Source organism: Lipotes vexillifer, unplaced genomic scaffold, assembly GCF_000442215.2.
Source record: "Lipotes vexillifer unplaced genomic scaffold, Lipotes_vexillifer_v1.1 scaffold794, whole genome shotgun sequence".
Classification (NCBI taxonomy): domain Eukaryota; kingdom Metazoa; phylum Chordata; class Mammalia; order Artiodactyla; family Lipotidae; genus Lipotes; species Lipotes vexillifer.
Genome location: NW_006799310.1, coordinates 940739 through 966033, shown reverse-complemented (window position 1 = coordinate 966033; position 25295 = coordinate 940739). Strand labels below are relative to the sequence as shown.

At 37.1% G+C, this 25295-nt stretch overlaps 1 protein-coding gene across 1 annotated transcript in view; it reads right to left on the bottom strand.

Moving 5' to 3' along the window:
* Positions 1-3649: 3649 nt before the first annotated feature.
* Positions 3650-25295, bottom strand: part of NELL2 (neural EGFL like 2) — a gene marked incomplete at its 3' end in the record, with an annotated part of 344840 nt that continues 323194 nt past the window's right edge. The window contains exon 16 of the mRNA XM_007471548.1: positions 3650-3790. Within this exon, the coding sequence (XP_007471610.1) occupies positions 3650-3790 (141 nt within the window). The remainder of the gene's footprint in view (positions 3791-25295) is intronic.

Below are 25295 nucleotides of genomic sequence, written 5' to 3'. Positions count from 1 at the left end.
GATAATCCAGAAATAAAAGCTTTAAATAAAGGGAAATGTGGGCATGAAAATACAATATTCTTACCTTGAAAAAAAAATACTGGGCTTTATTCTCAGAGAAAGACAAATTTTCAGGCACATTAGGAATGATGATATGGACAAGGAAAGTGGTACCCTTGTACATTATCTGGCGATTAAATGTCTACACCTCTGAGGTAAATGGATGAGCAAAACAGTTTACACTTTGTATGAATGCAGTTTATAAGCATGTATTTGTAGATTACACAGCCTAAAAAGTACTGAAACAGTGCAAAGTTATTTATTCACATTTTCAAATATGAATATTATACTTAAGCATAATTGTAAACCCACTGCTGTGGCTCTGTCCACGTTGAAATGCTTCTTTTCTTTGTCCCCAGCACAGAAAAATGGAACCTGCTCAGATATAATCACACTCTTAAAATTGCATCCTTCTAAATACAAATATTACAATTCTACAAATCACTGAAATTCCAGTGAATAGATAGCTGTTAAAAAGAAGCACTTTAGTTCTCTCTTGTTTTATACAACATAGGTGGGTTCTTTTAAAAGTATTCTTCAGAGCACACTGTCTTCTGAAAGAGTAGTAGATTCTTATGATAATCATTATAAATTATACTGGAAGATAATAATAGAATCATCTTTTTAGAATTTTGGGTTTTTTTTTAAAAAAAATAAGATTTCCCATTCTTTCTGCATTTACAGAATTTCTTCAAAAAGCCTTTTGTGTGTAGGCATTTCATAGAGTCCTTTACTTCTCTATATTCATCTTTATCATGTGTTATTTTTTTTTTAATAATTTTCTTCTGAAAGAGTAGTAGATTCTTATGATAATCATTATAAATTATACTGGAAGATAATAATAGAATCATCTTTTTAGAATTTTGGGTTTTTTTTTAAAAAAAATAAGATTTCCCATTCTTTCTGCATTTACAGAATTTCTTCAAAAAGCCTTTTGTGTGTAGGCATTTCATAGAGTCCTTTACTTCTCTATATTCATCTTTATCATGTGTTATTTTTTTTTTTAATAATTTATTTTTGCTGTGTTGGGTCTTCGTTTCTGTGCGAGGGCTTTCTCTAGTTGTGGCAAGTGGGGGCCACTCTTCATCACGGTGCGCGGGCCTCTCACTATCACAGCCTCTCTTGCTGCGGAGCACAGGCTCCAGACGCGCAGGCTCAGTAATTGTGGCTCACGGGCCCAGTTTCTCCGTGGCATGTGGGATCTTCCCAGACCAGGGCTCGAACCCGTGTCCCCTGCATTGGCAGGCAGATTCTCAACCACTGCGCCACCAGGGAAGCCCCATGTGTTATTTTAATGGCTAGTTTCATTTTCCTTGTTACTTTTGGACACTAATGAATGCACTAATTATGTTTTGTCATTTTTTCCTGACCGTTACATCTTTACTGTATATCATACCATATGTCTGGTGGAAAAGGGAAGTACTCCTTTTTTCTCAGTTAAATAAGCAGAGTTATCGACAGAGAAAGAAAAGAAAGCAGTATCTAAGATTTGAGGAGACGGAAGAAGGTACGCAGGGGAAAGTAACTAAGGAAATAAAGTAGGAATACTGGGTGATGTCAATGGCCCTCAGAGCAGGTAGCTTACAAGACGGCCCCCAATGATCCTCACCATTTAATATTCACACGCTTGTGTAATCCTCTCCCCTTGGACTTACTGACTGGCTTCTAACAAACAGACTATGGGAGAAGTGATGAAATGTCACATCTGAGATTCAGTTATGGAAAGACTGTGGCTGCCATCTTGGGCACCTGCTTATTCTAGGGGAAGCCAGCCCCCAGCCCTGTGGAGTAGCTTATGTGTTAAGGGAACAAGGCCTGCCAACAGACACATGAGTGACCTTCATTCTCTCCACTCCCATCCCAGACAAGTCGTCAAGATGAGACCACATCCCTGGGCAACAACTAAGGTAGTAACCTCTTTAGAAACCTTGAACCAGAGGCATTCAGTTAAGCTGTGCATAGATTCCTTACCCACAGAAGTTGTGAGATAACTTTTGTTGTTTTCAGTTTCTAAGTTTTGGGGGTAACTGTTAAAACATCAATAGATAACTAATACAGCCCTCTTGAGACATGTGGTCATAAATTTAAAAGATAGTGAAAGCAGTTGCAAATATAAAGTAAGATAGTCAGCAGAGGTATGTATTTTTTCTAGTTACATTCTGATGCACAGAAAAGGATACCAAGCAAAATTAAACACAGGTTACTCCTAGAGCAGAAGAGGAAGGGAGATGAAATAAAGGTGCATTTTCAGCTTTGCTCTATATATTTCTGTATGATTTGAATTATTTATAATCAGGTTGTATTCATTCTTTATGTATGTAACTCAAAATAAAATAAAAGACAATCTTAAAAAGGTAGCACTGAAGACTTCTTCCTCATAATATACTATAGAAAACAGGCAAAATATTTTATCAGGGAAGGGCAAAATCACACGGTTTGATCGGCTTCTTGAATGGCATTCTCTACAGGGCTGGAAGTATGCATTCTGGAACATTCACAAGTGCCAGGTAGAGTCTTCAGACCACAGCTAAGTGTTTATTTGCAAATGCCAGGTTTTAGCCCCTGGTAAGGCAGTAGCGTTCCCATTCTGCATAAAAATCCAGATGAACGTTCCGCTCAAGGTCTAGAGCTCTGCAGCTGCTGGCAAAGCACGCTGGGAGCCTTGGTCTCTATCACCCATGTCTGTTTCACTTTTCTCTGTGTGAAAACCTCTTGAGGCCCAAGGATAAAAGACATCTCATCATTTAAGCGTCAAGCACTGCTAAGTTAGATTCTCCAAGGCTTTCATCGACTGTGTCATTTTAGCCGCATCATTCTTAGGCTGTTACTCTATGAAGGTGTAAACACCAATGGAGAAAATAATGACTTCTCGAGGTTTGTTTCGTTTTCCAATCCTATGCCAAATCCTTTTAGTATGGCTGGTTTCCCTGACAATTATTCACTGTGCTTTGCTTACTCGGCCTGCCTCCTAAATATTGTGCCCCTTAATAGAGGGTATAAGGGAACAGAGTAGTCAATTCACTGAAAATAAGTCAAAATTAATGGTAAATAATTGAATATAATCTTTTCAAATTTCCACTCTTATTAGATTGACATCTTCTGTGAAGCAGGAACCATATCTTCTGTATCCAACATTCACTAAATATCTCTGACTTTGCCAGGTAAGTGATACGTTAGGAACAGCCCAGAGTAGCATGCATTATGTTTCCCTTGGCCATATCATCATTGTATTTCCTCTACCCTCATTTTCCCTCTATCCTGCTTTCCTCATCTACTTTTTTTTCTAGCTCTTTTTTGGGTTAGATTTTTACATGCTGCCATTTAAAAAATTTATCTGACATTATGGGTTTACTCATTCTAAAACACCCTTCAACAGTTAAAAGGGTCCACAGAAAATTGGTTTACTATTGCAGGTTTTAATTATCTAAAAATCAGTTATCATAATTAGCAAGCAAAAGTTAGATTTTAACATGTTTCTAATCACTGTTGTATAAACACACAGCAAAAATCACCAATACCTTAAATATTAGATCAATGTCTACTATTTACATCTTACTGCATTTTCCTCAATTTTAAGACTTTAAACTCTAGGTCTTCTCCTTGTACTGACCTTCACACGATTCTCCACTTGGTGAAAACATCCCATTGTCATGGTAGCCATCTCTGCACTCACAGTGGTACCATCCGGGCAGGTTGATGCAGTTAGCACGGCTGTCACACTGAACAAAGCCATCAGAGCACTCATCAATGTCTATTTGGGAAAGAAAACAGAAACGGGATGTTATACAATTGCTGCCTTTCTCTCAAAGAAACTAAAATATTCTGTTAGATAGCTACTAAAATATTTAGTGCCGGCAAATCCTTAAAACTGAGAAAACATAAAATCAAGAAAGTCTACTTGGTTGTTGAAAGCTATAGAGAAAGAATGTAGTGGTATTAGCAATAGGAGAAAGCTAGACAGCTTCTCTGTTGCAAAAGTCATCCAACTGTAGAAACTGGAAAGGAACCATCTGTGATAGTCATTAGTGCTGCTCACCAAATATTTCCAGCTCTTCTTCTGGACACAAGCTAGGATTGCCGTGTGACTTCCTGAAGTCAATTAGGGAATGACATGTGTCACTTCCAGAGAGAGCCTTAAAGATGCAGTGTGTGATTCACACATACCCTTCCCCCATCACAATGACCAGCGATTTCCAGAAGCTCTGAAGATCAGCCTGAGTCCTGAGTGAAGACGATATGGGGCACGTTCCTCCTCTAGCTGGGGTGGACATAGAGTATGAGCAAGAAACCAACCTTTTTGCTTTAAGCCACTGAAATTTTAGGGTCTCTTATTACTATCAACATAATCTCCAGTATATGGCAATAGCATTCATGCATCAACATGCTTCAGATTTTTGAGAATATATCCCATCTATGTCACCTTTTAATGTTTCACATACATCATTACTTCATTCAACCCTCAAAAAAAATCTTGCCATTTAGACAGCATATTGAACATATGAAAAAAAATGAGGCAAAAGGAAATTATGGGATTTAACCAAGGTCACCTAAGAGTTCATATTTGCCTAACTTTCTGGTGTGTGCTCCTTCATACAAGTACACACAGGCTGAAATTGGCAAAATTGTCTAAACAAACAGAGCATGTATCTTGAGTTTCGTATATTTCCTCCAGTGGCTTATTACTATTCCCAAATGTTGTGAGCCTTTTATTCTTCTTATTCAGTCTATTGATTAATGGGAACATCTGATGTCCATCCAAGTCTCTTTAATCAGTCATAGAGGAAAAAGTAATTCCTAGAGTTGCTTTACAGAGTGTCCCCTTCTTCTTAATACCTTCTGGGTTTCTGGGTGCTTTGGGGTTGCCCCAGACCTTGCTAAGTGATCTGCTGGCACCGTACCATCACAGCTGCCAAAAATATCCATCTTGACAACCCTTTGCCATGACTGCAGATTCCACTCGCCAAGGTAGAATAGCCTTTTCTTATATGTTTTCCTCACCTGCATCATATTCCCTGCTGCAGTGACCAGCATGACAAGTCCCTCCTATTGATGGGAAGACCAGATACTTTTTAGAGTCCTTTCCTCCCAGACAATCCACTCCAGCTCAGCTGTATCTACTGCCTTCTTAGTCTCATCTAACTTCAAATTCTTGGAAGTATATATTTCTTTCATTTTCTTTTAAAATTTCCTCTTTTACTGTGTTCAATTTTTAAAGAGACACATTTTTGAATAAGTAAGATTTTTAAAAGAAAAAAAAAGTCATCACTCATATACTTCTTGATAAGCCCGGAGCTCCTTCAGTAAAACAAGGCACAAACCATTCTCTTAGATTAGGTAGTAAGCCAAAATAAATATTTTATATGATTGCAAAATTTTAACATTCTTTCTGAACTATGAGTGATTTGCCTCTGTGGTTTCTCTTCTGAAGAGTCAGTTTCTTACCGTTAGTAATTCCTATTGTCAAAATAATTGTTAGTGGCCAAATCAGCTAACCATTGACTTCCTGACACATAGCTGATGTGGATTGCTTCCATTTACTAAGGCCTCATATGTTTTATGAAACAGCCTATCTGTCCTTCAGGGGCCTCCCTAACTGATGATTTATAAATGGGACTAAAATGCTATGCTCATTTCAGCTTTATATGGTCTTTTCTTCTAACCCAAAAGATGCAGGAAATTGGTTATGTCATTTCTTAAGTGCATGGACAAAAGAAAACAGGTTGGAATTTAAGCTTTAGAAATGAGTTTATTGGAAGAAGGTCAGGAGGGGGATGTTTAGAGCACCTCATTTTAGAATAATTTGGTCATTAGCGTTGGTGATTTGGAAGTAAATATTAATAGAACAGAGCCTTATCCACTGAAGCAACTTTCACATCTCTTATTTACCCTTTAATTTAGTTATTTTTTCTTGCTGCAACACAAGGGCTACCTCAGGTCACATGACACAGATATATCTTTCAATATTTACTCCTCACTCATTTTCTCTTGTCACTTTTTCTAATCACCAGGCCCACTCCTATACTGCTTCATCTCCACTTCTCTTTGTTCATATTACAGCAACCTTCCTTGATCTATATCCATTAAAGTTTAATAGAAATGTTACACAGTATATTAGTGCGTATTCCCTGAAGACGGGATTGAAACATGTGCTGGCCATAATGTATTTTCCTATACAATCTGAGTATCATTATTTGACTATTAATACTAAGTAGTATTTTAGAGGATAGATATGCAAATATATATGTCACTCAATAATTTATCATTCAATACTTATTGAATACCTGTTATATGCCAAGTATTAAGTGCTGGGGAAACAAGGATACATAAAGCAGAAGTAATTTCTGCCCTTACTGGGTTTACTATCTATCTAAAGTGTGTTTTATTTTAAGAAAATTAAACTTATGAAAATCTGAATTTACAATCATGCAGGACAGTGTTTCCCAGCATGTTATATATCTGCCGCCACTGGTATGGTATTTAGGTGATAACAGGCAAATACTTTATTTTAATAGCTACATTTGTATATTTCTGACTTATTTCTATTTATAGCAAGTGATACTAATAGTACAGTAGTGAAATTGTATTTAAATTTAAAAAGTGAGAGGGATTACAGAAACAACAGTAAGTAGATATTGGTATAAACAATATATAAATATGACAAAACTTATTAAGGTGGCATATGAATGACGAGTTTTGAAAACATTAAGATACAGTATGGAGCAATTATTCATATCTCAGAAGGATTTACTGAGTAGTTCATTAGGTAGTGAAATGTCTTTATTCATTTAAAATATGACTCAACTTATAAAATATAGTATAAGTATACATACGTCATGGCTCAAATTATATACTTGCTACCATTTAGGACAGCAAAGTAAAACTAGCCAGATAATATACACTGCTTTGTTTTACACTTTCATGTTCCTGCTAATTTTGATTTGTTTATGAAAACTTTTCTACTTTGGTGAAAGTCGGTAGAAACTGAGAGTGTGCTTGAATTGCCAAAGTATGAACCTTCCACCAGAAGGTATGTTTGTTTGGCTCATGGGTCTAATTAAAGTGAAAGATGAAACAAGCAGCCTTATCTGTAAGCTATCTGATGGTATGTATATCTTTAGTTACTCAGGAATCATTAATAAGTAAAGAATTGAAATCTGATCCACAATTTAAGAATTCAGTATATTTTATCTGTACACAAATGTAGATATTACTATGAGTTAGAACATATAAATGCACATATATTGTGTGCAATTTCAGATATGCACATATTGTGCTTTACATATCATATAATAACAAAGTAGTAAAAAAAAATCAGATGATTTATTTCTTTGGTACTTTCTTTAGGTCAGTTAAAACCAAACTTTATATTATCTAATTGAGTTAGAAACACAGAGAACAGCAGACCTAGCGGGCGGGGTGGGGGGGAAATGTTATTATTTTATTCCATGTAAGAACTACCAAGTTTGAACAAATTACTTTCCAAACCAAGTTAGAGTATTCAGAAAGGTTAGTACAGGATATATAAGCTCATATGATTTAGTCTTAATTATAAGGACCTTAATTTTATACTCTGTAGGTACATTATATAAAAAACTAAAAATAAATTTTATGAAAAACTATGATTTCATTATATATTCTGTCTTAGAAAGGAACTAGCTCCTTAGGGACAATTAGAACTTTTTCACTAGCTACATTTAGAACAGTCAGCTAGTGATGATACTGAGATGCTGTCCCAGAGCACAGAGAATCTAAAATCCAAAAGATATTTAGCCATCCAACAGCAGTCACGAATAGCAGTCATACTCCAGAGATCAAAATCAACTTAGAAAATGGAAGTGGAAGGCACTGTGGCAATAGATTTTCCAGAAAGTACATATATTTTGAGGTAATCATTAAAAACAAACCAACAAGCAGAAAACAAGAAAGGAACATGCATGAATTTAAAAAAAGCTCACATATGTCAGTATCTTGTTTTCTTTGCCTCCCTCAGGTGTGGTGACACAAGACTGCATGCCTCCTACAATGTCACAGACCACTGGCTTCAGAGGAGGCCAAACAAATATGGCTTTTGACATCAGCATTTAATGGGTCACTTTGGAAAATGACAAATTATTTCTTTGTAAAATTAAGTGTAGTTATAAAATGAGACACTTGAATGATAAACAAACCCTTTCTCATGCATAGTTACAGTTATTTCTATCATAACAACATAACTAAGAATAATAAAAAGTGTGTAAATATCTAGAACCATCCATACCTAAAACAGACCCTAATCATTAGTTTAACCTGCTACCCTATTCAAAAGAAAAGAAAATACAATTATTTTTTTTAAATGAGCATGGTACTTTTAATGGCAAAGTCAAATCATGAGAGTACTGTGTTTCAAACTGTTTATTATTAATAAAAACCTGACAATTGCTCATAAAAAATAGTACTTGGACTATTTATATCACTATCCTATGCACCGGTAGTTAAATTATATTGATAAACAGTAGGAAATTAAACATCCTCAAAACAATTAATCAACTCTTGATTACCCACATGTGGATTATTTGCTTTCTAGATTATCCACAGCATTTTTTTTTAAATCACAAGGTCATTTCCCTCTGTCTTTTGTTGAGCTTCTGGGGAGCCTGCTTTCAACATTTAGATGTGAGTGCTCCGTGAAAGCAAACTCTTTTGAGCATTACATTGTTTTTTTACAGCTATTCCAGACTTGGGTATAAAATATCCAAAATTTCATAAAAAGACTGATTTTCTCACGTGAACTTTTTGGAAGTAAAATGACAATACATGTAAATAAATTTTGAAAGTCCTAAAATCCTCTTCACAAGTTGGATAATAACATTGGAGATTTAGTGAAAATTATTTTCACTACTTTATAGTTCATAATTGGAAGTTAATGACAACTCTTTAAGAAAGCATAATATAATTTCTTCATCATGTCATTTAGTCCTCACAACAGGTGTGTCAGTTATTCTTGTCCCTATGTCATAGACAAAGAAGCAGTGAGAGCAAAGGCATTGCCCAAGGTCACAGCATGGACCAGAACTCTTTCAACTCCAAGTCTGGTGCTCTTTCTGTCACCACAGGCTGCGTCTGAAGACCAACACTTGGCCAACCAGAAACAGTCTATACTTTGAGATGTCTCAGTATATATCTTTTTTTTTTTAACATCTTTATTGGAGTATAATTGCTTTACAATGGCGTGTTAGTTTCTGCTTTATAACTAATCAGTATATATCTTAATGTGAGTGAATTCCAGCTCTGTGGCTTGTCAGCTGTGTAACTTTGAGTTATTTTACTAAACTTCTCTGGGTTTTCTGTTTTTGAAATAGAAGTAATACTCTCTATTTCTTAATAGTTCGCTCTTAACTACTGCCATTAACTATACGTGGCATCACAGGAGAAGCAGTGCCTGGCTCAGAAGAGCTACTCCTTATTTTTTTGCCCACCTTTCAAAAGTATCTTGATTCTTTGAGTTTTCTGTCTATCAGTTTGAAATTTCTCACAAAAACCCTCCAAACAAAACCAAAAATGGGGGAGGGGAAGTTTGAATTGATTCTATAGATTGATTTGGGGAGAAGTGACATCTTTACATTACTGAATCTTTTCATCCACACACATGATGTATTTCCTTTTTCTCTAATAATTTTTACAGCTTTTATGGTCTTTATAGATTTCTGAAAGGACGCCTTCTATATAGTTTGCCTGGGCTTATTCCTAAATGGTTTCTTTGTCTTCCTTTTTATTGAAACCAACATTATTTTTCTCCAACTTTCTTAAGGTATAATTGACAAATAAAATTGGAAGATATTTAAAGACTACAATATGATGATTTGATATATGTATAAATTGTGAAAGGATTCCCCCATTGCCCCATTGAGTTAATTAACACATCCATTCACCTCACAGATTTACCGTTTTTTTTTTCTTTTGGTAAGAACATTGAAGTTCTACTCTTTTATTAAATTTCTATTATACAACACAGTATAATCAACTACAGTCATCATGTTATACATATTATCTCCTCAGACCTAAAACCAACTGTACTGAGGTAAAATTTATATACAAAAAACATCACCAACAATTTCATGAGTTTTGACACATAAACACTACCATAATCAAGCTATAAAACATTGCTTTCACCCCCGATTTTCCTTAATATCAAAATAGTTTACAAATAATTTGTATAAATATGGGCAGTGACTATGCCTGTGTGTTTTTCTTTCTTTCTCTAACATCTAGCAAAGAACCAGACACATGGTTAGAGATTCATAAACATTTACTGAGTGAATGAATGATCTTTTTGTAATATCAGGTAACTAAGTGGCAAGCTCAGCATGCCACCTTTTGAGTCCTGCTAGGTCAGGGGGAATTAAGGCAGGGGTGGCAGCTTGAAAGCATTCACTAAGATGCAATAACAAGACATGATAAGATGACCCTTTCTCATCCTACTTCAAATATTTATGTCAAAAACTTGACTATAATATTAAATGGAGTAGAATTGGTATAGAAAATGTGTACATTATATATATATATGTGAAATACAATGTAAATGTAATTATATATTTAATATATATAACATATATTATTAATTTTTTAACAAAGAGTACATCCAAACTTCTGATTAAAGATGAAAGATTAAAAACATTGTTAAATCTCTTCTTCCTCCCATCTTATAAGCATTACGTTAAAGGGACAAAGAAAAGTGTAAACAAAGATAGAAGGTAAAACACCACCAGTGGAGAAGAAAATTCAATGAATTTCTGGGTTAGTTAAAGGTCTACTGATGAACAATCAACCCAACCACCTCCTCCCACCTTGAGCAGACAGCTGAAAGAAAGCAATTACCCCCAAAGCCAGAATGGATGGTTCTTCTGTAACGAAAATAAATAAATAAAATATCTGGAGGAAACTAAGTAGCTAATGTAGGAGTTATCCTTTGTAACAAAGTCCCCTGCATTTCAGTGTTTAGAGTTCAAAGTGTAAAAAGTGGCACCTTTTTAGCTCACCCAATGTAAGTCTGCCAGTCAACAAACCTTACCCTCATATCAAAGGTCAATGTTTAATTCATTCTTAAATATTAATGTGAGATCAAGGAGAAACAAATACTTGAGAAAAGACTATAACATTTAACAGAATAACCAAGATATACCACCATAAAAACTGACCCTGAAGGAAAAAGAGGTAATGCACAGAACAGGACTTAAAATATTTCTAATTAATACTTTCTAATAGATTTGAAAGAATATTTCATTCATAAGAAAAGCACACAGTGCTGTAAAAAGGAATATTCAGAGAATAAGAAGGAGCTCTTGGAAATTAAACATATGATAGCTGAAATTTTTCAAAAATGCAATATAATACTTGGAAGATCAACTTGAAGTAGTCTTTCTAAAAGAGTAACATATAGAAAATAGAAGAAAAATATGATAGGAAAAAAATCAAACAGCTTTTGTACCAACCAACAATCAAAATGTGCCAACTCAAATGGTACATACAGCTTATGATTAAAGACAAATTTCATACCAAGAAAAGTGAAAACTCAAAGTGAAGAAACTATCTTAAATAATAACAATAATAATTGAAGAACTTTTCACAGGACTTTAGTCTTCAGATTAAAAGGCCCCATCAAGTTCTCCAAATAATGAATAATGAAATGACAGCCAATACTTACTGATGACTGACTATATGGCAGCCACTGTTCTTTGCAATTTACCTATATTTACTCATATAGTGAAGACAGCAGTCCCATGAGGTAGGAAATTTTATCACTCTCTCAATTTTAAAGAGAAAGAAACTTAGATACTGAGAGTTTAAGTAATTTTCTCAAGATTATTGAGGGGCAAAACTAGGATTTGAATCCAGATACTCTAGATATAGAGGTCAAACCCTTACCCCATATACAACTCTACCTCAAATGAATGAAACAGATTCACATCTAAATGCACATTGTGAAATTTCACAGTAAGTACAAAATATAAATCTTCCAGAAGGGAAAAAAACCCTTATGTGCAATCTAAAGATTACACATAAAGGGATAAGAATCTGTCTAGCATCACATTTCTCACTGTTTGTTGTAAGAAAGTGAAGCAATGATTTTGACCCTAGAATTCTATACTTGGCAAAACTGTCAAATACCTGGAAAAGCTGGATAAAGATATTTTAAGATATATAATTCCTTAGAAAGTTTTTGTGCTATTTACTATTTTTAAAAGATTTTCCTGATGATGTAATGCAATAAAATAAAGGACTAAATCCATGTAACGAAACACCTATCAGTAGTTCACCACTCTCTCCTAAAACTCTCCACGTTGCAAGGATATACCACTGTCTTAGTTCTTTCACCTCATTGCCCCTATATCTTGGTCTTCTTCTCAGGTCTTATCTTCTCAATCTCCATAAGTTTGAGTTCCCTAGGGATCTATATTCAGATATTTTCTTTTCCATCTACTAACTTCTTAATGATTTCATCTAATACTAGGGCTTTAAATACTCAAACTCCATCAATACACTGAAAACTACCTGTAGTGGGTCGAATACTGTTCCCCAAAACTTCATGTCCACTAAGAACTCAGAACATAACTCTATTTGGAAATAGGGAAGCAAGGAAAACTATGTGTAGTAGATAAAACAAGAAATGAAGGTGAACACATATACTGGTGAAGGTTAAAAAGGTAACTTACATACGAAAAGGGAATATGGAAGGGTGGTGGTATAAGGAAGGTAAATCATCATCTATCATAGAAAAAAGTCTACTGGTAACGTCTAAAATTGACCAGTTAAACAAAGCATGGTATAAACATATTAGAAGAATTGAAAAGTGGTCCTCCTGGAAAGTGGTCCCCCCTAGTACCTTGTCTCAACTGGACTTTCACAAGAGAAATAAGTTCTAATGCCCTAAGGCATCCTGAGTAAATCATGAATGAACTTCTCTCCTGTGTATCTGGTATGGTACTAGTCATGTACCATCCTTGGGAGATCTGAGAAATTAGTTGCTCAGGTCATTTTCTGGTTTGTAGTTCAGGTGAGGAACTCCTTTTAGAAAAGCTGATAGAAGGTAAGCAGGAAGTGAGTCAGGGGACTATTGCTTTTCATTCTAAGTTCTTCTGTTTTTGATTTTTTAAACGTGTCTAATTTCTTTCACATACATAAAAATATTTTTAGAAAACATTCAGAAGCCTCATTTTTAAAGTGTTGAGTATAATATGATAGCAACTGGCTAGTAGTGATATCTAGATGAAAAGAAAGATGAGCCAGAAGCTCTGGAAAAAGATATCAGGACCAGAAACATGCGGATAATATAATCAGAACTGATACTACAAGATGCTTCTGAAACTGGAACAGGGGGATGAAACTACTAAAGTTGAGATAACAAAGAGACAAGAAAGAGACAAGGATAGTCCTTGGGGGAAAACGGAGGGAAAGAAAAGGCAGAGGAACTGTAGGAAGAACTGTTAGCAGCAAGGTGGGAAGATCACAAGTGTAACCACAGGAACCAAAAGGGAGAAGAGAACCTCGAGGGAGAAGAAAGGACTGTCAACAATGCCAAGGACTTTTTCCAATGGCCTCTCGTTGTAAATTTAAGAATAAATACTTCTGGTTTAACAGAGAATTGAAACTCCCTCTGAGGTATGAGCAACAAGTTGAACAAAGCGTTTAATAAAATGGAATTCTGGAAACTCCTTAACCTAAAAATCTTTGCCATTACAATATCCCTTTTACAAGGTAGCTTAGCTTAATGTGTAGGATATGAGACTTAGAATACTTTTACTCATTCATTCAAGTACGTATCAAATGTCTCGCATAGAAAACACACTAGTCATTATGGTGGTATACTCGAGAGTTCACAGTCTAATAAAAACTGTAGCATCAGCACAAGTACCTTAGATGCAAGGTAGATATGAGGCCTGTAGGAATAGTACAGGTGAAGAAATATGTGAATTCAGGAAAGAGACATGACCTCACTATGAAACTCTGATCACTGAAAACTAGGCCACTGGAGTAAAACATGGCTGAACAAAAACTTCCAGATTTATTCCTGCAAATACTAGAAAATTACTTAAAACATTTATTCATTTATTACATTGTAATCAAGTACCTACTTTTAAAATCGGCATGCTTTTTTTGTACATTAGATGGTATTATGGTTAGGCTCCCAAGATAATATGAATGTGAAGCACCTGCTGGCTCTGTAATAATATGTAGACTGGTTTTAATCAGGGTAAAAGCAGGAAACTCTTAATTCCTATGCTTCCCTGAGCCACTTTTTAATAGCAGGGATTAGATCGCCTACTTGATATTGAGATTATTTCCGCAAGGAGAAAAAAGAAGCTGATTTCCTCAAAGTATCCAGCAAGAATAAGATGGCTAAAGTGCCTGTGTGTAATAATTTAATGCAAGCTTTCTAATTATTAATATAGCACTATAAAAGGCTTTTTGCATTTTGATGAGCTCACTTACTGGTTATTCAGGAAAACAAGCTTTGAATGGCACGCCAGGAATGGTAAGATGACAGTCAAAATAGCTACTCCGTATTTGTTTGTGAGCTAACTCACAAACTTATATCAGGAGAAATACTGCTTTGAGCAAAATGAGCTCACTGATAACAATAAAAAAAGAAACGGAATACTACAGTTTCCATACATATCTGAATGAGAAGTCATCGGAAAGAGCTTTGAGTGGGTGCTAAGCAAGAAATGTACTGATGAATGGCCTCTGTTGGCTTTGAGCAAGTGTCAGATCTCTGACAGACTATCTACTTTCAGACCATTTTATTATAACCACTGCTTCCATCTCTGCTAAAACACCCATTAGCTTGATACAGGCTTCTCAGCCAGTAATGAAACATCACAGCTCTCCCACTTAGTTAATTGAAGGGGAAAAATACCAAAAAGAAAGCAATTGAGCAAACCAATAACTCTTTCCAATTACAATTAAGTGAAACAGCCTACGGGTTTCTTAAAGACAGGTTTGCTCTTTTATGGTGCTCCCAAACCTCTTAACCACACAGGCTGACGGTCACTGCTTGGTCCTGTCAATACGAGGTCACTTAATCAAACTTCTTCCAGGCTGATCATATTTTTTGTTCACTTTAACAACCTATTTCTTCATGATCAATCAGATCAGTTGCGCAATTAGATTTGATCACTAAGGCAACACCAAATCATACATTAAAGGGTTTCCAATCTTGAGTGCTTGAGCTAACAGATTCGGCCTAATTCTGTACTTGAGTAATGTATTTTAAAAAGGAAAAAAAAATCCTTTAGACAACATTTTTATGATTATCTGATATAAAGAAGGGACTAGGAGAGGGAAGATAACCGACAGTTGTCCGGCTACTAAGTGTCAGATATTTTATCTGGAAATAAAATACCATTACACTACTGCTTACATACACACACACCCAAACTTTTAAAAAAATATTCATATAGTGACTGGAGAAATGATATGAGGGGACCCAAAGGAAAAACAATCCCTATATGAGCAAAGCTGCCACAACTACCTGTAGTTTTCTATGGAAACACATGTGTTTCCCAGGAGTTCATCCTGCTGCTCAGAGGCAAGATCCATCCAAAGTGGTCTGGCAAGGTTTGTCCTTCTAGTGGGTTCAGTGCATCAGTCAACAACAGAAGCAACGGGAAGTCTAGTTTTATCTACACTATCTCAGCATTAAGCTGCTAGAGCAAAGATAACGATCTAAATGTACAGTGATGAGGGAGTGATTAAATAAATTATGGCACATTCATAAAATGGAATGCCATACAGCTTACTAAAATGATGTTTCTTTGTTTTTGTTAATAGGGGTATAGTTGCTTTACAATGTTGTGTTAAGTTTCTGCTGTACAGCGAAGTGAATCAACTATATGTATACAGATATCCCCTCTTTTTTGGATTTCCTTCCCATTTAGGTCACCACAGAGCATGGAGTAGAGTTCCCTGTGCTATACAGGAGGTTCTCATTAGTTATCTATTTTATACATAGTATATTCTTCTGAAAATTATTAATGACATGTAAAAGCACTTATGATAAATGTCATGTAAAAAAGCAGGATTAAAATTATGAAGAAAGTACTACTCCACTATGTAAATATGTATTTCATTTTGAATAAGCAGTCATCTTCAGCTGGTGATATTACAGATTATTTTTGTGTATTTCTTCATTTTATAAATCTTGTCAGATTAATATACATTGCTTTTATAATTTAAAAATATTGTTATGTAATACTATATCTTATATAATTTTATACAGCAACTATACTTCAATACAAATTTAAGAAATTAAATATACATTGCTTTTATAATTTAAAAAGATTTACAGAGGGGTTCCCTGGTGGCGCAGTGGTTGAGAGTCCGCCTGCCGATGCAGGGGACGTGGGTTCGTGCCCCGGTCCGGGAAGATCCCACATGCTGCGGAGCAGCTGGGCCCGTGAGCCATGGCCGCTGAGCCTGCGCATCCGGAGCCTGTGCTCCGCAACGGGAGAGGCCACAACAGTGGCAGGCCCGTGTACCGCAAAAATAAAAAAAAAAAAAAGATTTACAGAAAGGATATGGAGTTTATAAATAAAACCAGGATGGATTACAAGAGTAGCTCCTATGCACCCTTGTAAATTAATGTCTCAAGAAGATCGTCAAGGCCATCTATTCTCATCTCCCATGTTACCCTTCCACAGATCCCTTGGTCCAAGACTCATACTGGCCCTCCCCTTCCTTGCACATGAACTGGACTCTTCCATCTCCATGCGTTTGCCTACAAGGTTTCTTTTTCCTAGAATACACATTCTCTTCCTTGGACTCATCAAAATCATATTTGCAAGGCTCTTCTCAGGTCTTATGTATCCAGGACACCACTGCAAAGTCTCTGGGTTCTAGTTCTCCTGCTGCACTTGTTGTTGAGTTTACCACAGTTGGCTGAGAGCCGTTAGACTTTTTTCCCTCCAGGTTCATAGAAATATAATTCGCATATAATACTGTGTATGTTTAAGGTATACACCATGTAGATTTGGTACACTTATATGCTGCAAAATGATTACCACCATTGCTCAGCTAACATCTCCATCATGTCACATAATTACCATTTCTTTTTTTGTGGTGAGAACACGCAAGATTTATTCTCTTAGCAACTTTCAAGTATATACCACAGTACTGTGAACTATAATCAAAACTCTGTGCATTAGATCCCCAGAACTTATTCATCTTCTAGCTGGAAGTTTGTACTCTTTGACCAACATGTCCCCATTTCTTCCAACCCTCAGGCCCGGCCGGGTAACCACCATTCTACTCTCTGCCTCTGTGAGTTTGGCTTTTTTAGATTCTACATGTAAGTGACATCATACAGTACTGGCCTTTTCTGTCTGACTTATTTCACTTAGCATAATGCTCTCAAGGTCCATCATTGTCACAAATGGCAGGATTTCCTTCTTTCTTATGACTGAATAATATTCCACTGTATATACACCACATCTTCTTTATCGATTCATCCATTGACGGACACAGGTTGTTTCTAAATGAGCCCTCGGAGGGTCTGAATTTTACATTATTCATCTTTGAGTCTTCTGTTTCTAAGGTACGTCTGGTGTACCTTGGGTCTCAGTAAATATCTGTTGAATTCTGATGAATTCATCCTTAACCAACAGGACTGAGTCCTGAGTAGGAGGCACCTGGATTGACATATGAGTGTTTGAAAGCATTTGAAAGACAATTAATGAAATGAACTTATTTAAGCAATTATATTTCTTCAAAGGAAATAATTCTGTAGTGAATTTAAGAGCACAACTTAAGTGCTGCTCTTTTAAACTTTGGCTCACAGTGAGTAAACCAAAAACAAGAAGGATTTGGGACTTTAAAATCAAAGAAAAAAAAATCAGTGAGGCTGACTTAAAAGATTAAGCTGCCCAAGTTTTTTTAACATGGTTTAAAGAATATCATATATACTGAGAACTGTCATTTTATTTTCGATTAACCAACACTTTATTTAAGAACTACACTAACAATAACTGCTCTGAAATTTAAATTTGGGACTCTAAAGCCAAATAATAAATATTAAATTTGTTTACATTTTAACTGGAACTATTTCACATATGATGAATGAAAAATAGCTGTAATTGCAAACTATAAAACTCAGCAGTCTATGCTTCTAATTTCCTATGGTAGATCATTAAAAAACAGGAAAACCCTCTGTTAATTCACCTTTATTTATGCTCTGGTGGCATGTTCGCCCTGAACTATGAAGATAGCCTCTGGAATTCTTTCCACTCTAATATCTCTTGTGCTTAGAGAACAAAAGAAATTCACTTAACTAGAAAAGCGAAATTTATTAGACAGGCAGGGAAAATAAATTGATGAATTCTACCTCGTTGGCTGTAAATTTTTCTACCCACATATTTAATCTCTTGTTATCTTGAAGAACACAGAGTCATAGTACCTACTACTAAGAGGAATCCCTGGGAAGAATACAAATAGTTAGAGTACGCTTACTGTGGCAGATTGCTAGCAGATCTCAGAAGTCTGTTTCTTCTTTCTTGGCACACAGCTAGACTACCTGAGTTTCAGCCAGTGGAAGAGGAGTAGCCAAGGCTTTTAGGAAACAGATGTGCCGCCCTCTATCCTCTTTCTTCCCCTTCTGCTGGCTGGATACAGTTAATGAGGTCCCCAGAAACAGGAAAGGAGGGGTGGGAGAGGAAGCAAAAGAGAGAAGGAGTCTGGTTCCCTAAACTTCCTACCAATAAGAAACACTTACTTTGGACAGTTACTTGAGAAATAAACTTCTATTATGATTAAGTCATAATGTATTTGGACTCTTATTTGTTATTGCTAATAGCCCCCTCATTCAATACTATACCCTATATAAAATTATCTGGAATCTATCCTTCTAACTCACATGCATAGGAAATCTAAGTAATGTTTGTCATGTGCCCTGCTTTATGATTTATTTTCCCTTGAATATAGATATTATCTTTTCTAGAAGCATATGTAATATACATAAGACTTGTATGTCCACATTTGTATTAATTTAATTTATTCATTCATGCAACAGATTTGACTGAGAACCTACTATTTAGCAGACCTTGAGGATGCAGGAGTAAAAAGAATATGGGACTTGACTTTGAGAAGCTCCTAAGGTAGTAAGAAAGACAGATCTGTGCAGCAGGAGTATCACCTGATGTACTAATAGGTGTGCTTCCTGTTTACTCGGCTTTCCCTCTGTGCTATGAATGGCCTTCTCTCCTAAGGATCCTTCCTCCCTCCTCCAGGACCCATCCCCAGCTCACACAGTAGACACTGAGCTACCTACTTTGTAAACAGCAGCAAAGGCTGGAAAATTCAAAGGTAGAAAGATTAGTTAAGGGTGTTTGGAAAAACAGGAAAGGATTTAATGAGGAGATGATGCTAGGTCTGGGGAAGGATCCAGAAGACCCTCTGAGGGTAGCAGAGATAGGACCTGGTACCCAACTTGGACTGGAGAACCTCACAGTGACTGTGAGGTAAGTTTTGATTATTCATAAGACAAAGCACCCCTCTGTAACACTGTCTACAGGAATCCCTTCAAAGTAAGTGAAATTACCCTGGACACACAAACTGGAGGTGCCCAGGGAAACACGGGTCACACATGTAAGCATCTCTGGGTATACTCTGAAGAGAATGATCCCAGAAAATGACTGGTCTGATTGCCAATAATAGGGATTCACAGTGCACAGCTTTGGGATATTACTGCTAATATAGTATCGGCGGTGACATCTGGAATGCAGTTATGCAATTTAAAAAAAATTACCTTGAGATCACTTAGTTAGATTATCTAGGTACTTTTCTTACTGCATGTAATTTTGACAGCATTTTTAGATACAGTAAACACAAAATTTTCCAAAAGATTAATGTTATCAAAGGATTAACTGGTAACTTTGACTTGCTTTCCATGTCTCTTACTGTGCTTCAATATTATGAAGTAGATGAATTATACCCCTTACAGCTTGTCCTTTTTTTTTTTTAAATTTAATTAATTAATTTATTTTTGGCTGTGTTGGGTCTTCATTTCTATGTGAGGGCTTTCTCTAGTTGCGGCCAGCGGGGGCCACTCTTCATCGCGGTGCGCGGGCCTCTCACTGTCGCAGCCTCTCTTGTTGCGGAGCACAGGCTCCAGACGCACAGGCTCAGCAGTTGTGGCACACGGGCCCAGTTGCTCTGTGGCATGTGGGATCTTCCCAGACCAGGGCCCGAACCTGTGTGCCCTGCATTGGCAGGCGGATTCTCAACCGCTGCGCCACCAGGGAAGCCCCAGCTTGTCCTTTTTAAAGATGATCCAGAAATTAAAGTCCTATAGTTATATCCTAGAGGGGTTTCTAAAAAGTCTCTACATTATTTTCTTCAAAATAATAACTTTTTTCTGACTGATTGACCCAAACTCTCTCTCTACTCAGATTGACTGTGTTTCTGGCATTTCAAAGAAAACTTCGATTATAGGGTCTCTTACAGTGAAGCTAATTATTCTAAAATTTTACATGTGATTATTTCCTTTTCCTAGTTAAAAAAAAGACTTCTACCGATAGTTATTATTATTACTACTACTAGCTCTCTTCAGATTATACAGAATTCGCCACAAGGAAGACATTTACAAATTGATTTTTGGCATATGATGTTAAGACTATATGAAAACATGAAAAAAGAACAAAAATGAGCCACCTACATTGTACTTACATTGTGAAGAAACCATCCCAAATCCTTGAATTAATAATACTGCTCTTATCTCAGTGTCTTAAAGTTATTGCTGTGACTTTCAAATTTTATTGTGTCATAGGCCAAGGATCCCAAATGTGCCATACGATATGACATAATTTGAGATTCTCATTGCTGAGCCTTCATTTGGTCAGCTTCTATCATCTACTCTATTTATCTCCCTATTTCAATTGGGCCACGGAGGGATGGTTAAAGGTGAACATTTCCTATAAATGAGTCTTTTCACCTCTATTTCCCAGGTTGATTCATGACCTAACATATCCTTTGACCCTAAGAAGGCAGATTTCTAAGAGAATAGCTGCTAGTTTTAGACTGTTTTTTGGCTTCATATCCACAGCCAGAGAATCCTATTAAATACACTTGAGAATTGCTCCCTCAGCAAATATATAAAATGTTCTTCCTTCTTCTCAAAATAAAAAAAAAAATCTTTAAAAAATGAAGCAACAATTCAACTAAGTGTAAAGGATAAAAAATCCAAATATATAGTGATTTACATACACATTGGGAATACTTAAAATGAGTAGCTTGCTTTAGTCGATAAATCATAAAGTGCAGGACAATGAATTGAACACTGTGAGAAAAAAAGTGGTTACGTGTTCCAAACGAATGAGAAGGTTGATTTCTATACACATACTAATGTACACACTCACACATTATTACACACACACACATCAGAGCTGTTTTCTTCTGGAACCTAATGCCTATCTTAGCTAATTTACATATACTAGCTCCACCCAAATATGATTTGGCCATGTGCAAAATATTTTATGGCTTAATTAGACTCTAATATGGTAGAGGTACTAATGTAACAGGACAGACTTCAGATTACAGATATCATGTACTACATGTAGGAAATTACCTTATGTGGTAGTTGCTAAAGGCATGTTACTATATTATCATAGATAATTTTCAGGAAAGACTCCACACTTAAGCTATAAAATAATGTAACATTCTGATGATAGAAATTTTAGAAGAATTGCACATTTGAAAATTCTGAATTGAGCCATAGTATGTTAAAATATCACTCTTTATATGCCTTTCACCAGCCTGGATGCCCTGTCAACTAATAATAAAGATCAATAAATCAAATATAGAATAAAGAAATGGTATAGTACACACTGTAGAATTCCATTTCCATAAAATTCTAGGAAATGTAAAGTAACACAGTGATAGAAAGAAAATCAGTAGATCCCTGGGGAAGGGGGAGGCGTTACAAAAGGGCACATTTTTTGCAAAGGAAAATCTGGGGGGTGATGGATATGTTAACAATTTTGATTGGGGTGATGGCTGCACAGGTGTATGCTATATATCAAAACATCAACTTTCTACATGTGCAGTTTATCGTCTGTTGAATTTTTTTTTTTTTTTTTTTTTTTTTGCTGTACGCGGGCTTCTCACCGTTGTGGCCTCTCCCGTTGCGGAGAACAGGCTCCGGACGCGCAGGCTCAGCAGCCATGGCTCACGGGCCCAGCTGCTCCACGGCATGTGGGATCTTACTGGACCGGGGTACGAACCTGTGTCCCCTGCATCAGCAGGTGGACTCTCAACCACTGCGCCACCAGGGAAGCCCATTGTCTGTTGATTTTAACTCAATAAAACTATTAAAATATGTAATAAAAAGGAATATGTGTTCTCAGCTTGATGCACATATACGATAAAAATAATCAGAAACTGGTTTTTAACCTTTTACTGGTGCGTAACTGTCAATGACTAAACAACTTCCAAGTACTCAAGTGAACAAACTGTCCTTAGAAAAGGAGCCAAAATTAGCAATAAAAATAAGAAAATCAATTACAGAAACTGGGGGAAATAGAGAGGGGGAGTTGGTGTAAAGGGACACTGTGAGTTTGGGAACTCAAGTGTAGGAGTAATTAACAGGAACGCAGTATTTTAGCCTCACGTTAAGAAACAGAAATTTTGCAAAGGCACAGGTTCAGGAACACAGGCTGGGAAGCTTCCTTTGCAGAATGGGGAAACCAGGTGACAGAGGAAGGAGCAGTACAACCCTGAATACTCACTGAACTCAGCAGGTCTGTCCGCCTGGAAGTTCTTCCCAGGTGGTGCTGAAAGCAATGACAACTGCATGGGGGTCTAGGGCAGCCCAATCAGCACTGGTTGGGGTTCCCAGAAAGGGTTGGTGGGCAGCAGACTGCTCACCCTGCTTGGAAATCAATGAAGCTCATTGTGGGAAATAGAATCTTGAAAGGGCTAGAAGGGCAGGCCCAGTCTGAGATGGAATCTTTTTTCCCCCTGAGTACTTACAGCACTTGCTGATTCATCATATGTCTCCTAACATAAATGACTTGCTTTATAGCTATTTTGATGTGTGTCTTACCACCAACAACCCTCTATTTGAGCTCATATTCCTACAGTGGAAAGCACTGTTTATGAATCTTTGATCCCTCATATTACTAACAATAAAATTGACTGAAGGAATAAAATTGTTAGTAGGCTTTCCTAAGGCTCATTAGCACTGTTTCTCAGCCGACACCATCATCGGCTTCAAAGACACTGTGCTACAAATAGAATCAGCTGCCTAGTTCACCTAAGTAAAGGATGGACATCAGAATCCCAGAATTAACGAATGATAAATCTCAGACTTGGTTTATTAATGGTTGCAGAGGCTGCTGTGACAGGAGGCCAAGAAATAGGAACTCAATTCTCCAATTCAGAGAGTTCCTTGGGCTTGCCTGCTGTGATTCAACTTGATTGGGGTTCTGAGCAGTCTATCTAAGCAGGAGACAAGTTCAACAGCAAATCTGCCTGAGGGTGGATAACATACTATTTATCTGTCATTGCCACTTCCCTTACTTTATCAGTGGGGGTCTGATTGAGGAGAGGATGGCTAGGTACTAGACACTGGGAATCTGGGGAGGTTAAGCCGTCAAGGCACACACACTTGAGATGCACACGTCCAAATGTGCATGCTGCTTTCAGGTCCACTCTGTCGAGCATAGCAGTCAGAAAGCACCAGTCTGCATTATTGAGAACTTACCAAAATAAGCTCTTGAGCTGCTTTGGTCTCCTGATACATGGAGGGGGAAGGGCACAGTCTCTAATTTGATGATGCTAATCCAGTGTAGCTGGCATGATAGAAGGGGAAATACGGTTTCTGTAGTTTCCTTTAGGGCTTTTATGTCCAATTCAATCAGACAGGTATTATGAGTCTAAGTTCCAAACACTATGATGGGCACTGTGGATGCAGCAACAAAGAAGCTAGTCACCCCCATTCCAGTCAAGTAAGTGCCTTCCCGGAGGGGCTGGTCTGAAAGCCTAACCAGGACAGAAGGATGGGCAGAGCTTGCCCTTGGAGGTGGTGGGAGTGTGTGAGACCAAAAATTATGAGAAACAGGTAGCAATGAAACAAAAACTAAACTTGGCAGGCGGTATTACCAGTCATCAGCCCAAAAGGGTTAGGAGTAGGGGGTGAAGCCAGATGCCAGATCATTGAAACACAGGAAGCACAGGAAGTGGGAATCAACCTGGAGGAATTCTTCTACCTAAAGAAACAGATATTGGCTCTTTTATAGCAAGCTGGGGCCTCCTTCAGGATATGAGGAGAGTTGTTAAGAGCCCTAACCCAGGCCAGATCCAGCTCTGCAGAAGCTAGATTATGGGTACAAATATGTTAAGAAATCACTAGAGATGAATTTGCAAAGGCTATACTAGAGGTCTGTGCTCCACCAGAAAGGCTAGGCTAAGCAAGTGACTTTCAAACTAACTAGAAAGACAAGCTGATGTAGGAATTCCAAACAGAGAGATCAGCCTACTTATAGACATAGGAGGATGACAAGAGTTCAGAGAAGAGAGAGTGGCTCAGTGTGGCAGGGGCATATTCATGTGAGGGGAAGTGGCAAGTGACAAGCTAGAAGATACAGGTTGGGGTCAGATGGTGAAGGGACTTGTTTGTTGGAGCTGCAATTTTAGATACTATCCTGAAAGCAATGTGGAGACAAAGGAGCTTTTGAGTAGAGGGTGTTCACTCATGATTTGTCTCTTGAAGCTTTCTCAGCAGGCTTACGGTGACAAAAAGCAGATAATGAGCTCCCACAAACCCTCGCCCATTCTCCTAGGCAATGTCTTGGTTACAGCTTTAAACCTGAGTAGCTACTCACTCTCTGCTTTGGGGAGCTTATCCCTTGACTATCCTCTCTGCCTTGCCCCTTTTGGATTACAGATTATTTACCAAACGATAATCTGATTTTCACCCCAAGGGGCCACTGCTCCCACTAACTGCTAAAACAGTATGGCAAAAAGGAAACAAAAAGTGCCAATATTCTTTGCCTGGTCCTAGCCTCTGGAACATTATTAATCAAGGGTAGAGACAGGGCAGTCACATGGCCAGATCTGTTTGGAGGTAGATTAGAAGGCGAAGATGGTAGGAAGATAGCTAAATTAGAGGAAGGAAGACCAGTAGGGACAACAAATAGAGACAATGACAGTAGCAGGAGAGAGGATCAATGCAGAGATACTGAAGAGGTATAATCTACAAGACCAGGTGTCCCATTGCCTGTTGAGGGAAA